The sequence below is a fragment of the Acinonyx jubatus genome, chromosome E4 (genome assembly GCF_027475565.1).
Source record: "Acinonyx jubatus isolate Ajub_Pintada_27869175 chromosome E4, VMU_Ajub_asm_v1.0, whole genome shotgun sequence".
In the NCBI taxonomy this organism is placed as follows: Eukaryota; Metazoa; Chordata; class Mammalia; order Carnivora; family Felidae; genus Acinonyx; species Acinonyx jubatus.
In genome coordinates, this window is record NC_069395.1 from 25,299,521 (window position 1) to 25,314,297 (window position 14,777).

Genomic DNA, 14,777 nt, shown 5'->3' on the forward strand with positions numbered 1-14,777 from the left:
CGGCCTGGGTTCAAATCCCAGCTCTGCCACCGACTTGGACAAGACACTTGACCTGTCAGTTTCCTCACCTACACATCAGGATAATTAATAATGGACTCAACCTCGCAGAGCGTTGCGAGGATTAAGTTACAATATATAAAACAGAGTACTGATGGCACGCGAGAGGAGCTATGTAAGTACAATGAGAACCACTCTCATCAATACTATTTTTGAATGTTTATTTATTTATTTTGAGAGAGAGGGTGCAAGGAGGGGAGGAGCAGAGAGAGAGGGAGACAGAGACTCCCAAGCAGGCTCCAGGCTCCGGGCTGTCAGCACAGAGCCGCCGCGGGGCTCGAACTCACAAACTGCGAGGTCATGACCTGAGCCGAAATCGCACACTCAACCGACTGAGCCACGCAGGTGCCTCTCTTATCAATACTATGTACAAAGCATGATATTTAATTATCCACAAAACAAAGCAAAATACCTAATGAGAAATAATATAATGGCAAGCGAATCCTCAGTATTGAACTCCTAAGTGCTGCAGAATGATATATCAGAGTGCCTGCGGATATGTTCACATAATTAAATATACAGATAGAATTAAAGACTACTCTCTGTAAATGCAGTGTGTTGAATGAGGTAGACCAACCTTAAAAAAAAAAAAAGTCATATGTGCCCTCCTAGGCCGCTTCTTCACCTTATGCTAATCCTTCCCCTGCCTTTTGAAACATTGAAAAATAATTTATTTTGAAATAACTTCAAACGTAGGGACAGTGGCGAGATTAATACAAGGTATAAAGAACTCCCATATTGCTTTCACCCAGATTGTCCAGGGTGTTAGCTTTACCACACTTGCTCCGTGTGTGTGCACGCGCGCGCCCTGCCATCGTGTCCTTGAACCGGTTGAGAGCAAACTGGAGACAGGAAGTCCCTCCACTAGCTCCCGCCATGTCTCCGCCCACCCCCAAAGGACACTTTCCTACGTAAACACCACGTGATGCTCCATATAAGGACATTCACATTGATTCCATGCTACTGTCTAATCTTCAGACCCCATTCAAATTTCACCAGTTGTCCCAAAAATGCCCGTTTGCTTTCCGATCCATGAGCAATCCAAAAATGCACATGGCTTCTCTGCAGCCTCCTTCGGTCTGGATGAGCCGTGCCTCAATCTTTCCCCGTCATTCATGCCCTTGACTATTTTTAAAAAGTACAGGCCTTTCATTCTGTAGGGTGATTTTTCTGTCTGATTTTTCCTTTTGACTATTCATAGAGGCCTCGCTTTCTGGGCAGAAATTCCTCAGACATGATGCTGTGCTGTTCCCGGAGCATCATTCCTGGGAACATGTCACCCTGTTCCCCAGTGATGAGGGTAACCTTAATCACCTGGAAAAGTTGGTGTTTGTCAGGTTTCTCCAAAAGACCATCATTTTTTCCTTTGTAACGGAACCGTATTTTGTGGCGAAATATTCTGAAATGACGCCAACATAGTGTTCCTCATCAAACCTCATCCATAGCCCTAGCAGCCGTGATGACTGCCTGATTCAACTTCCATTATGACGATGGCCCATTAAAATGTTTTATTTCTAGGGGTGCCTGGCTGGCTCACTTGGTAGGTCATGGGACTCTTGATCTTGGGGTCATGAGTTCAAGCCCCATATTGGGCAGAGAAATTACTTTAAAAAATTAAAAAGAAAAAGAAAAAGATTTTCCGTTCCTTTGTTTTAATGTATATTTTATTCTGGAAGAGAAAGAGAGACAGAGAGAGAGAGAGAGAGAGAGAGAGAGGGAATGACCAGGGGGAGAGGCAGAGAGAGAGAGAAGAGAAAGAAATCCCAAGCAGGTTCCCCACTGTCAGCCCAGAGCTCAATGTGGGCCATGATCTCATGAACCGTGACATCACGACCTGAGCCGAAATCAAGAGTCGGTGCTTAACTGACTGAGCCCCCCAGGCGCCCCAAAGATTTTCTATTTCTATCCTTCCTTCTATACTTAACTAGTTGACATTCTACTGTAAGGAAGATCTCCCTTTCTCATTTATCCATTCATTCATATATATTAGTATGGACTCATTGATTCCTTTTTGTTCAGTAGGTTGTATTCGTTGATATCATTTTAATGCTCAAATTGTTCCAGATTTGGCTAGTGGGAGCCCCTTCAAAATGGATACTGTGCCCTTTTAACATGTCCTCATTATTCCTTGAGGGTTTTCTTAATCTCTGGCACAAGATGTTTCAGACCCTTCTGGTGCTTTTTCTGCCCAAGGAGCCTTGGTTCCTTTTACTGCAGGATGGTATTTGGAAACCAAAATCTAGGACTTTAGGGAGCTCATTGCTACTGGGGAGTCATTGCTTCCAGGCCCTCTCAGTGAATAGAGCTAAAAAATAAATGTATATATATGTACACATACACATACACATCTAAAACTATTTTCATCTCTCTCTGTATGTATACATATATGTATATATATGCATATACACGCACATATACATATATATGTGTATATACGTATATATACACATATGTATGTGTATATATATATATATATATACACATATACGTGTATATGTGTGTGTGTGTATATATATATATTAAATTAAAAAGCCATGAGTTCATGTTGATCTCCAGTTCCAATCCAACATTTTAGTGTTCCTTATAACCTTTCCCCTTTCTATGACAGTGAGACACCTGGCTTTCATTATCCTCAATATTTCTACATTAAAAAAATGTATTTTAGAGAGAGAGAGGGAGAACACACCAGTGCAGGAGAGGGGCAGAGAGAGAGAGAAAGAGAGAGAGAGAGAATCTCAAGCAGGCTCCATGCTCAGCATGGAGCTCAACTCAGGACTTGATCCCATGACCCTGGGATAGTGACCTGAGCTGAAATCAAGAGCTGGATGCTCAACCAACTGAGCCACCCAGGCGCCCCTAAATTTTTTTTAAGTAGGCTTCCTGCCCAGCACAGAGCCTCATGTGGAGCCTGAACTCATGACCCTGAGATCATGACCTGAGCTGAGATCAAGAGTCGGGCACTTAACTGACCGTGCCTCCCAGGTGCCCCTATATCTACATTTTTGCTCAATTTTTAAATTTTTCTCAGTGTGACCAAATCTCCCGTCATAACAGCCACCACCAGTTCTGCATAACCCCCATCACCACTTCCTTGACCACTAGACTTGCCAGCCATGTCTCTCTTCCTTGGACACAGGGCACAGGTCACACTAATGCCGCCATGCTGTCCCCTCTCCTGCCCCTCCCATTCTTCAACCACCGAGCACCTCAGTACCTCCCCTCTACATGCACAGCCCCTGACCTCCATTTCTTTAGCCTCTGGACATGCTGACAGTCTGTGTCTATGTCCCCTCTGCCTTACCACCAGTGCAGAACACAGTACAGAGGGGAAGAGAGGTAAGGAAAGCTTCAGGTCTCCTTTTGCTTCCTGTTCTGAGGTCTGTTTCCATATTTTTGTGCCAAGACTTCAATAGGATTTTTACTCTCTGTGTCTCCATTGCTGTTATTGCTGATAAGATACTTTGTAAGCCTATAATTAGCCTGTGTATTGCCTACCCCAAATGCTGCAATCAGAAGGCCCAGTGTGCCAAAGGAATATGTATTAAAGGGAATATATATTAAGCGTGCAGTTGAGTTGCAGGTAAAGTTTTTAGGAGAGCTGACATTAAACATCGCTATAATAATTTCTTAGTTAATTGAAAAACATCCCTATTCCCACTAGTTGTATATTCTAGTTGGGTCACAGTGAAGAGTAAATTGCACATTCTATAACTACTTAATAAGCCCTTTGTTCTTACCTGTAACGTATGCTAATGGGAACTAAATGCTGTCTTTACAAGGAATGTAATTTAACATTCTCCCTATAAAAATGCTAACCTCCTAGTAGATATGCTTAAATATGCTTAATGATCAATGTGTCTTTATCTTATTGATTATATGCTGATTCTTTCTATGTACAAGAACCCAGTTTTTGAGGATAAGAGCCCCAGGAAGAGATAGTGAAACCAAACTCTGGTTACAGTGCTTCTAGTATGATAACAAAGGTAAATTTATTTTCATCAAACTGAATTACGAGCAGTAGTGTTCCCTTTCTATAACAAAATATGAATTTACTTAGAAAGTTCAGCTTTTCTTTTACATTTCAGAATATAGCCTTACTGACTTTAGCTAATTTATAATTTGCTTTTGGGGTATAGCTATTTTAGGGAGAGGAGTTTCCCGTTGTACCTCCCGTACGAGAACCCCAGATTATTTTAATCTCCTGGAACTTGTTAAGGTTTTGTAAGCACCAGGCACTATTTATCACTGTTCATGAGCCCAGGTATGATTTATTATAATTATTGATCATAGGATTTCCTATCTTGAAAGGCTTCTTGAAGGAGGCTACATGGCTCATCTTACAGATGAGGAAACAAGGCAAGAGACTTGCCCAAGACCACAGAGACCACACGGAGAGGTAGCAGAAAAACTGGAAATAGAATTCCAGCCTCCTAATTTCTATTCTGTTGCCCTTTCTGTTGTATCAGGCTGCCAAAGGGGAGGAACACCAACCAGGCACCTGAGTAGTGAAACAGCTCCCCCCAGTGTCTCTTCTCGCAGTGTCGCAGAAGGACTCCTGGACATCTGTTCACCCGTGGAAACAGAGGCTTACTTTCCGATGATTGCTTTGTAATGAGAGTCCCTATGAGGCATTTTTTGGTGACACTTGCATTCACACGTAAAAGCTGTGGTGCAGAAATCAGCACAGTTCAAATGGGTTGACACGTATGCAGACGGATTTGCCCAAGTGGACAGAAAAAAACCCTCAAAGCTGAAAATATTTTTGACATTTTATCCTAATATGTCTTATGCATCTAAAAGGGTAAAAAGAATTATGTAATGAGCAGTTAGATTTCCACTCCAGAGATTGAAAAAATAAATCAATTCTGTTGAAGACTCCAAGACTCCAATATAGCCCTCCTTCCTCCCTTCCCCCCAAGGTAACCACTACCCTGAATTTTCTACTTTTCTTTCTTTTCCTTTTCTTTATAGTATCCACAAACCTTAGTGTCTCCTGATTTTACATTTTATTTACATGATATCGTCACGTAAGTGTTTCTGAATAACTTCCCTTTGTCATTCAGCATTACGTCCTGGGCTTCTTGCAATATTTGTAGCACTAGTTCATTCATTTTCACTGTTGTGTAGTTATTATAAATATATATCGATCCACTCCTTATTTATTGGACATTTGGATTGTTTCAAAGCTTTTCTAATACGAGCTGCTGCAAACATTGTGATACAGGATCCATTGTGTACACGCGCAAGAATTTTTTTCTGGTTGCATGAATACACCTAGGAATGGAATTGCTACAATAGTCCAGCACACAGACCTCTTTAACTTTGGAGATCACGTGAAATCACTCTACGAGGGGACTGCACCAGCTTACATTCCTACCAACAATATATTAAGAGACCCGTCGTTTTCAGTCTTCTTTAAAATTTAGTATTGCCAGATGTAATGTTTGTCAAAGTAGTGGGTGTAAGGTTGTATTTCACTAAAACTACAATTTGCTTATTGTTGTTAATAAGGTTGACCATCTTCCTACACGTTTGTTGCTCATTTGTGTCTTCTGATCTGTGAAATGCCTGTTCGTGTCTTTTGCCCATTTTTCTATTAGGTTATCTTTTTCTTGTTAATTTACAGGATCTCTTTATATATTTTGGATACTAATCCTTTGTCAGTCATAATTATAGCGCACATCTTCTAGTAATCTGGGCTTATCTTTTGTTTTTACAGCAGTTTGGGGTTCACAGCAAAATTGAGAGGAAAGTGCAGAGATTTCTCATCTACTCCCTGACCCTACACATGCATAGCTTCCCCCGTTATAAACATCCTCCACCAGTGGGCTTCTCTTTTCACTCTCTCCTTGGTGTCTTTTAAAAAAAGTAACAAAAAAGATAGTTTCAAACTTACAGGAAGTACAGAAAGTTTCTTTCTTTTTTTTTTTAAGGTTTATTTATTTATTTTGAGAGAGAGAGCACACATGCACACTTAAGCAGGGGAGGGGCAGAGAGAGAAGCAGAGAGAATCCCAAGCAGGTTCCATGCTGTCAACGCAGAGCCCAATGGGGGCTTGATCCCACAAACTGTGAGATCATAACTTGAGCTAAGATCAACAGTTGGATGCTCAACTGACTGAGCCACCCAAGGATCCCAAGAAAGTTTTAACAAATAATTCTTCTTAAAAATGAATTAATTTATTTTTATTTTAGAGAGATAGCACGCTCACAGGGGAGGTGGCAAAGGGAGAGAGAGAGAGAGAGAATCCCAAGCAGGGTCCATGCTCAGCACAGAGCCCAACTCGGGGCTCGATTTCACAACCCTGAGATCATGACCTGAGTCAGACACTCAACCCACTAAGCCACTCAGGTGTCTCTTCCTAACAAATAATTTTATATGGCCTTCACCCAGATTTACCAATTTTTAACATTTTACCATTTTTTTAAATAATTTTATCTATCTTTTTCTTGGACTAAATTGTAAACATCATGATCTTTTACTCCCTCCCCAAAACTTCATTATGTATTTCCTTAGACTGAAGGATAAGGATATTCATACTACCGTGACAAGAATCATAAATTTTTCTATTAGGATTAAATTCACATAAAATTTACTATTTTAAAGTGCACAATCCACTGGCCTTTAGAGCATTCATAATGCTATGAAACCACCACTATCTAGTTTCAAAACATTTCATCACCTCAAAATAAAACTCAGTCCTCATGAAGCAGTAACTCCCCAACTCCTTCCTGGCAACTACTAATCTGCTTTCTGTTTCAATGGATTTACTTCTGCTAGATGCTTCCTATAAATGGCACACTCAGGATGTGATATTTTGTGGCTGGCCTCTTTCATTTAGCTTAAGGTTTTCAAGGTCCATCCACATTATAGCATGTATTTGTATTGACACTCGAGTGACTAACGTTCCATTACATGACTACACCACTGCTTATTTATTCATTCTTCTGTTGATGGACATTTGGATTGTTTCCACCCCATGCATATTGGGAGAAGTGATACTATAAAAATTCAAGGACAAGTCTTTGAATACCTGTTTTCGATTCCTTTAGATATACAACTAGGAGTGGAATTGCCGGGTCATAAGGTAGCTCTAGTGTCCGGCCCATTGTCCATTTTTTTGACCGGGTTGCTTGTCTTTTTGTTGTTGAGTTGTAAGCGTTCTTATACGTTCTGAATGCCAAGCTTTTATCAGATATGAGATTTGCAAATATTTTTTCTCATTCTGTGGGTTGCCTTTTCACTTTCTTGATGATATCTCTTGGTGCACAAAGATCTTCAGAAGTTTGACTATGATGTGTATTTGGCATGGATTTTTTTGTGTGTTTGTCCTGTGTGGAATTCACTCAGCTTCTTGAATCTGTACATTTGTGTCTGTTGCCAAATTTGGGATATTTTCAGCCATTATTTCTTCAAATACCTTTTTCAGCCTGACCTCATGCTCCTCTCCTTTAAGGACTCTGATGACGCAAATCTTGGATCTTCTATTGTAACCCCCCAAGATTGTATTTGTTTTTTGTTTTGTTTTGGTTTGGTTTGTTTGCTTGCTCTGTTTTCTCTCTGTTTTGTTTTGGGTGATATATGCAGTTTTATCTTCAAGTAGATTGGTTCTTTCCTCTGTCTTCTCAATTTTTCTGTCAAGCCAAGCCTATCTAGTGAGTTTTTTCTAATTTTAGCTGTTGCATTTTTTTCACTTCTAAATTTACTCTTCTCTATATATTCTACTCTTATATTCTATTCTATATGTTGGCTCTTCTCTACATATTCTACTTCTTTGTAAGTCGTTAATTTTTTGTTGTTGCTGTTTGCTACAAACCTTTTCATATTGTTCTTTGAAGCATTTTATGAAGGCTGCTTTAAAATCCTGGTCAGATAATTCCAATATTTGTGTCATCTCAGGGGTTTTTTTAATGTTTATTTATTTATTTTGAGAGAAGGAGAGCGAGAGAGAGGCAAAGAGAGAATCTCAAGCAAGCCCCACACTGTCAGTGCTGAGCCCAATGTGGGGATAGATCCCATGACCCTGGGATCATGACCTGAGCTGACACTGAGTCAGGTGCTTAACTGACTGAGCCACCCAGGCACCCTGAAAGGGGAGTTTATTACCTATTATTCCCAATTCATGCCACGCAGAGTCGCATGGGGAATTATGAAAGTCAAGCAGGGAAAGTATGGGCACCCAACTTTATTGTGGGTTTTGCAGGAAGAAATTGATCAGGCAAGGTAAGCATTTTAGGACTGGCTAATTTGAATGATTTCGGTGGGCTCCAGGCTACAAAGGTGGCTCCTAGTTGGCCAGTATCTGGCCCTGGACTGAACCAGGGCAAAGGAAGTATTGGCTTAGTATGTGAAGGAAAAAGGAAGTGGTTGGGATTATGGGTTTTGGGTTGGTTGGCTTGCCCAGGAAAGGCTTGCTCACATGCATTAGCAAGGCTCTGATCACCTGATGACGTTAAAACATCATAAGCCCCAGAAAACAAAAGCCATGAGAACAACACGGTCTCTATTCTGATCAATTTGTCTAGCCTGTGCTGATAGCAGAATGTTTCAATTACCTTCGCAAGCCCCCAACCTTCTTGTTGTTTTATTTCTTTTATTTCTTTTTTTTAAGTTTCCTTTTTGAGAGACAGAGAGCTTTTGACAGAGAGGATGGGGGAGGGGCAGAAAGAGAGGGAGACAGAGAATCCCAAGCAGGCTCCGCACTGTCAGCACGGAGCCCGACGTGGGGCTCGAACCCACAAACCGTGAGACCATGACATGAGCTGAAATCAAGAGTCAGACACGACCAACTGAGCCAGCCAGGCGTCCCTCTTCTTGTTGTTTTGAAACAGTGTCTTTATTTTCCTTGTCCTTTTGTCCTTCCATGTAAATTTCAGAATAAGCTTACCAAGTTCCATGAAAAATTCAGATTGGAATTTTGACTGAAATTTTTACTGACTTTATAAATTAATTTGGAAAGAACTACACTTTACTCTGTTGAGTCTTCCTGTTCACATTCTTTACATTATGCAAACTTTCTTTAATGTTCTTTGGTAAGATTTTATAATTTTCTCACTGTAGGTCATGCTTATCTTTTGTTAGCTTTCGTAGGTAGCTATATTGCATAAACGTTTAGTTTTTGTTGCTATTGGGAATAGTATCTTTTAAAAAATTATGTTTTAAATGGCCTGTTGCTAGCATATAGAAATATAATTGACTTTTGCATATTGATCTTTTAATAATGACTCATTGCAATTATAATTTTTCTGTAGATTTTTTTTTAGCCCAGTTTGTATACCTTTAATTTTTGTGTTTGTTTTACTATGCCGCCTAAGACCCCTTTATTACAGTGTTACGTAAGAGTGATAATAAGAATTCTTCCTTTGGTTCTGATTTTAAAGAAAATGTTTTTAGTATTTTACCTTTGAGTGTAGGTGTTGGAAGTCACTTTTGAAAAATAACTTATTTATTTATTTTTTAATTTGCATCCAAGTTAGTTAGCATATAGTGCAATAATGATTTCAGTAGAATACGGTGATTCATCCCCTACATTTAATACCAGTGCTCATCCCAACAAGTATCCTCCTTAATGACCCTTCCCCATTTAGCCCACCCCCCCACACAATACCTCCAGCAACCCTCAGTTTGTTCTCTATATTTAAGAATCTCTTATGTTTTGCCGCCTCCCTGTTTTTATATTATTTTTCCTTCCCTTCCCTTATGGTCATCTGTTTTGTATCTTAAGTTCCTCATATGAGTGAAGTCATATGATATTTGTCTTTGACTGACTAATTTCGCTTAGCATAATACCCTCTAGTTCCATCCACACTGTTGCAAATGGCAAGATTTCATTCTTTTTGATTGCTGAGTAATACTCCATTGTGTGTGTGTGTGTGTGTGTGTGTGTGTGTGTGTGTGTGTATACAACATCTTCTTTATCCATTCATCCACCGACGAACATTTGGGCTCTTTCCATACTTTGGCTATTGTCGATAGTGCTGCTATAAACATGGGGGTGCATGTGTCCCTTCAAAACAGCACACCTGTATCCCGTGGATAAATACCTAGTAGTGCACTTGCTGGGTCGTAGGGTGGAAGACACTTTTTATCAAGTTAAAGAAGTTCCCGTTCTATTTCTGATTTGCTAGAAGATTCCTTTTTTTAAAAAATCAGGAATGGAGATGATCACAAGGTTTTTAACCCTTCTTTCATTAATGTGCTACAGATTATTTTAGAAGGCTTTTAATTAACTCAAAATCGTGACTTAGGTTAAAGGAACACAATGTTGAAAATGAGAGCTCTATTAAATCAAGGTTGACGTATAGACAATGAAGTAAGAGTCTAAAATTATTGTAGGATCTTTTATTAACGGAATCATGTTTAGTCAACAAAGGGATTTGAGGTTAACTCAATTTTCAAGAGCTCTAAATCAAAAGGATTTTTTCCGCCCGTGAGTAGGGTCACAACTGACAGTTTGCCAAGTTGTTGATACAAATGTCTGGTTCTACAGATAGGCCGTTTTAGAAAAACCGCATCCATGAAAGAGAGCCGTTGGAAAGTGTAATACATTGCAGTTAGGAGAAGATGTCACCTCCCCACCTCCAGGAGCGGCACTGCCTCCTGACTCCCCCGAGGCCGGCAGGAAGAAGTCCTGGAACAGTAAGAGAAAGGAGTGGAAAGGCACCCAGCACTCAGCCCGGCGCCCTCCTCTGCCTGCCTGTCACTGTAGGTGTCAGGGTAGCACATTTCTGGCCAGGTTCGGGTCTACCCTGGAAAATATACATCTCACGGAAATGCAAACAAGCTTGTGTTTCCCTATGCACAAAAATGAATGGCTTCCGTCAAGGTAGACCATTTTTCAAAAACCAAATACATGTTGTGATGAGTAATGACTTAAAGAGATTGTTGATCATTGTTCTTCCGGTTCTGGATATTAGCCCCACGTTTTGTAGTCACTATAATACAGTGTGACATAATATCTCATTCACAATCCACTTGCAGATTCAATGGATGTAATAAGTAGGCCAGAATGAGCACAAAATTAGCCTACCAAGAAAAATCTTCCTAAAAAACCAATTTATCTACAATATTTAAGAAGCGATCAGATGGCTACAAGTGTTACTTCCATGGGAAATTAATGAGTGATTTGATCACTTATTAACGAAAACATCATTTTAGACATATGTTTTTGCTCTATTTTTAAGGATGAGTTTCCCCAATAGAAATATGACAAAAGAAAAACACAGGGCATCAGAGCCAGACTATCTGGGTTTAAGTATAGTTGTGCCTTTCACTAATTGTGTAACCTGGGCAAATAATTTCGCTCCATAAACCCGTGTTCTCATCTGTAACATGGTCACTACAGAGTTGTTAGGAAGATTACATGGACTGGGGCATGTCGAATGGCCAAGATAACAGACGAGCAGAACAGGGTATTTCTGATTCTTTTCTAGTAAAACAGCATTATCTACCACTCTGGAGGACAGCAGGGTGATTCTGAGCAGGGACTCTGAGGCTACGCTTACCTGGGTTGACTCCCGGCTCCACTCTCTCACCAGCTGTGTGACCGAGGATTTAAACCCTCCAGGCCTCAGTTTTGTCACCTGCGAAATGGGCGTAATGGAAACACCTTCTTCACAGGGTGGTATTGAGACTGAAATGAGTTTGTTGAGGTAAAATGCTTAGAGCGGTGCCCGGCACGCAGAAATACTATGGAAGTGTTCGCTGGGATTATAATAAGACGCTCATCGTCGATTGTATTGGCACATCTCAGAGTTGCTTACATCCTAATGACAGCTGTGATCGATAATATGCGGATGGGTGTCACTTTCTGAATCGAATGCCAGGACTGTAGCGAAGAGGGCACGCATTGCCTCGTGGCCCTCTTCTGTGAACGCGCCGAAAGCAGCCAGCTTTGCAGTTTCTTGCTCTGGGCGAAGGGAGAAAGGAACATCACATCCCCCATGGGGGCCACGCGCCCCCACTCAGCCATTGCTTTAATGAACACCAGTATTTTTCAGTTCCACTGTAAATGCTGTTTATAGTGAAAACCATATTTTAACGACATTAAAGGTTTGTTTCTTTTTTAATGAAAAATGAATCATGCTACAGACACAAAAACTGATTTCATCGCTTCCATTTCCCTCTAATGTTTGTTTCGGTGTGTGTTTACCCAGTGGCCATTGTATACATACAATTTTATACCCTGTTTATTGGGATCAATAACCTTTTCCCCTGACTTTATAATTATTATTATCGACGGCTGCACAGTCAAGTTGAGAGGCCATAATTATTCCGTTTTTGAAAATCAAAATGCCCACGTGTTACATGCTGTCGGAGAACTCCACATGTGAGTGATAGTAAAGAAATTATAAAAGAAAAGGCAATCAAGACTTAAATGTCGTTATGGCAGGAGGGAAGAGGAGGGGACGAGCATTTGATTGCCTAAGAGCTGTGAAATCCTATAATTTGATTTTGCAAAAGACTTCTGCCCCAAATGTTTTCTTTAACAGATCTATTTTTACATTTAAGAGAATTAAAAAGAAGTCGCATGTGACGGGTACATAGAGGCTCATTATCCCATCGTCTCCTCTTGTATACGCTCAAAACTTTCTGTAATTAAAAAGGTTGAAAAAAAGAATGTGCTTATAAATGATTTTCCCTTCGCCCTTGGAAATAGTTTGAAGAGTCTCTTGGTGAGCAAACCGCCACTAGCCCCCGTGGCAACTTGGTGAGAATTTTCAAAGCCCCTTTTCCTCAACAGCCCCCCTCTTCCAGGCAGTTGTAGGGGTATGCACACCTGCAGCGTCTACGCTGGGCATAGCGCTTCCTTGGATGTGACATCTCGTGCTACCCACAGCTTCCCACCATCAACAGAGGCCCCGCTTGGGTATCATTAAACTGCTGTTAAGAACATCATCTTCTAGAAGGTGAGGCAGGGAGCGGAGGCATGGGGTGCAGGCTGCGGCTGTTTCATCATCTGTGGCCTGGACTGGGAAGGGAGTGACCAGCCATAAGTGATGGTACGACAGGCCATGCCCTGCCCACCTCACCTTGGGCTGAGATCGTCGGACCTGCCGAAGACGCCCGGCCTGGACACTGCAGAAATTCGAGGATGCTGAGGCCTGAATCATAATTGGGGAATGGACAGTCAAGGAAAACCAGACATATGAGGAAAACCAGCAACACACAATTAATACTAATTACCATGATCATAATCATCGTTGCTAACATTTATTGGATGCTTACGCCATGCCAGGGGAGCTTTGAATCATTTTGCATATATTAAGTCACTTAATCTTTACAAGTCGATTTCACAGGGAGGAAACAAAGGCATAGAGAGCTATAGCTTTTCACTTTGTTTGGAAAAATAACCACATGAAAGAAACTTTGAGGAAAATAAAAGAAAACGTGATTACCCCGACTTCTATCCCTCTCACCGAACATTATCATTTTCTGAGATCACTTTTTGTTCACAGTCAGCTTGCTTTTTATTTGTTTATTTTATTACTATTATTTTTTTGATAAGCTCTACACTTAACATGGGAACCCATGACCCCGAGATCGAGTCACATGCTCTCCCGGCTGAGCCAGCCAGGTGCTGTCCCACCGACCTGTGTTTTAAAATAACTTTAGTCTTTTTATAAAACTGGTGCATGCTCGTAAAAAAAGCTCCAAGCAATAAAAAAAAAAAAGTCCAGATAAGAACAAAATAGAGAGTTGATATTTAAGACCAGAATGCTGCTTGCATCATGTGACCCTAGTTACTGGTGTGTCTATTGTTAAAGTGTGAGTCACTCGAGCAAAATATTACGCCGTGGAACTTGGATGTTTTTGCTAACTACTGAGGAAAGGCAAACTTAAAAGTTTGTGTTCTGAGGTAATGAATACCTGAGGTACCAAAACTTCTATCAGTTCTCAGATGATACGACTTTTTCTAGAATCAAAAAAGAAAGTCCTTTGTAGAAGACATTGGACACAGTAAATTCTTGTTGATTAGAGAACAACAATAAATTCTTGTTTTCTGTTCATTAGAGACCTGAGGCTTTCACCACGAGACCAAAGGCTCTAGATGGCTGCTGCCTGGCTTATAAGCATTCTGAGGGAATAAGGTAATGCTTTTCTTAGCATATTGTTGTCTTATATATAACTTATATATAACTTATATATAACTCCCGGAAAAAGTTTTGTTGTTCGGATTTTTGTGAAGGGCTTGAGGCTGAAAAGAATCTGTGGAGAAAGGACCTTGAAGGACCTTTCAAGGCTGAAGGGACCTTGTATACTGTCCAGTTTACCACGTATGTTTGGAGATAAGGAAAGAGGCCAGGGAGGTTGAGGAAGGTGACAAAAGTCAAACTGAACTGAGACCAGAATCCAAGTTTCTCGATCTGTAGTCTTTGGGGACATTTATCCCTCTTTGCGTCTTGAAAAAACGGGGCGAAAAAAAGAGGTAGGCCGTTGAAATAAAAGCCCCAAACGGGCCATTTTATTTGTTGGTCAGAGAGTAAAGTCTTCTGGAAAGTTCCCTAACTTCTAATAAAGTGAGGCAGATTTCCAGGATTCGACAAGTGGCTACATAAGACTCTCGCTGAAAGATTTCAGAGAGCACCACCTTGTCCTTTTATTTTATTTTATTTTTTAATTTTTTTTCAACGTTTATTTATTTTTGGGACAGAGAGAGACAGAGCATGAACGGGGGAGGGGCAGAGAGAGAGGGAGACACAGAATCGGAAACAGGCTCC

General features: G+C 40.6%; 1 protein-coding gene and 1 long non-coding RNA gene across 3 annotated transcripts in view; one reads left to right on the plus strand and one right to left on the minus strand.

Annotated features, from left to right (window-relative positions):
- The window catches only part of LEMD1 (LEM domain containing 1), a 30,319-nt gene that overhangs the window by 14,425 nt on the left and 1,117 nt on the right, over positions 1 to 14,777 (plus strand). For both annotated transcript variants that reach the window (XM_027074867.2, XM_015069906.3), the window contains one exon: positions 14,071 to 14,147. In XM_027074867.2, coding sequence (XP_026930668.1) covers positions 14,071 to 14,147 — 77 coding nt within the window. The remainder of the gene's footprint in view (positions 1 to 14,070; positions 14,148 to 14,777) is intronic.
- The window catches only part of LOC128313041 (uncharacterized), a 35,951-nt gene continuing 31,568 nt past the window's right edge, over positions 10,395 to 14,777 (minus strand). The window contains exons 2-3 of the long non-coding RNA XR_008293158.1: positions 11,562 to 11,639; positions 10,395 to 10,687 (exon numbers count right to left, since the gene is read on the minus strand). This is a non-coding gene — a long non-coding RNA (uncharacterized LOC128313041). The remainder of the gene's footprint in view (positions 10,688 to 11,561; positions 11,640 to 14,777) is intronic.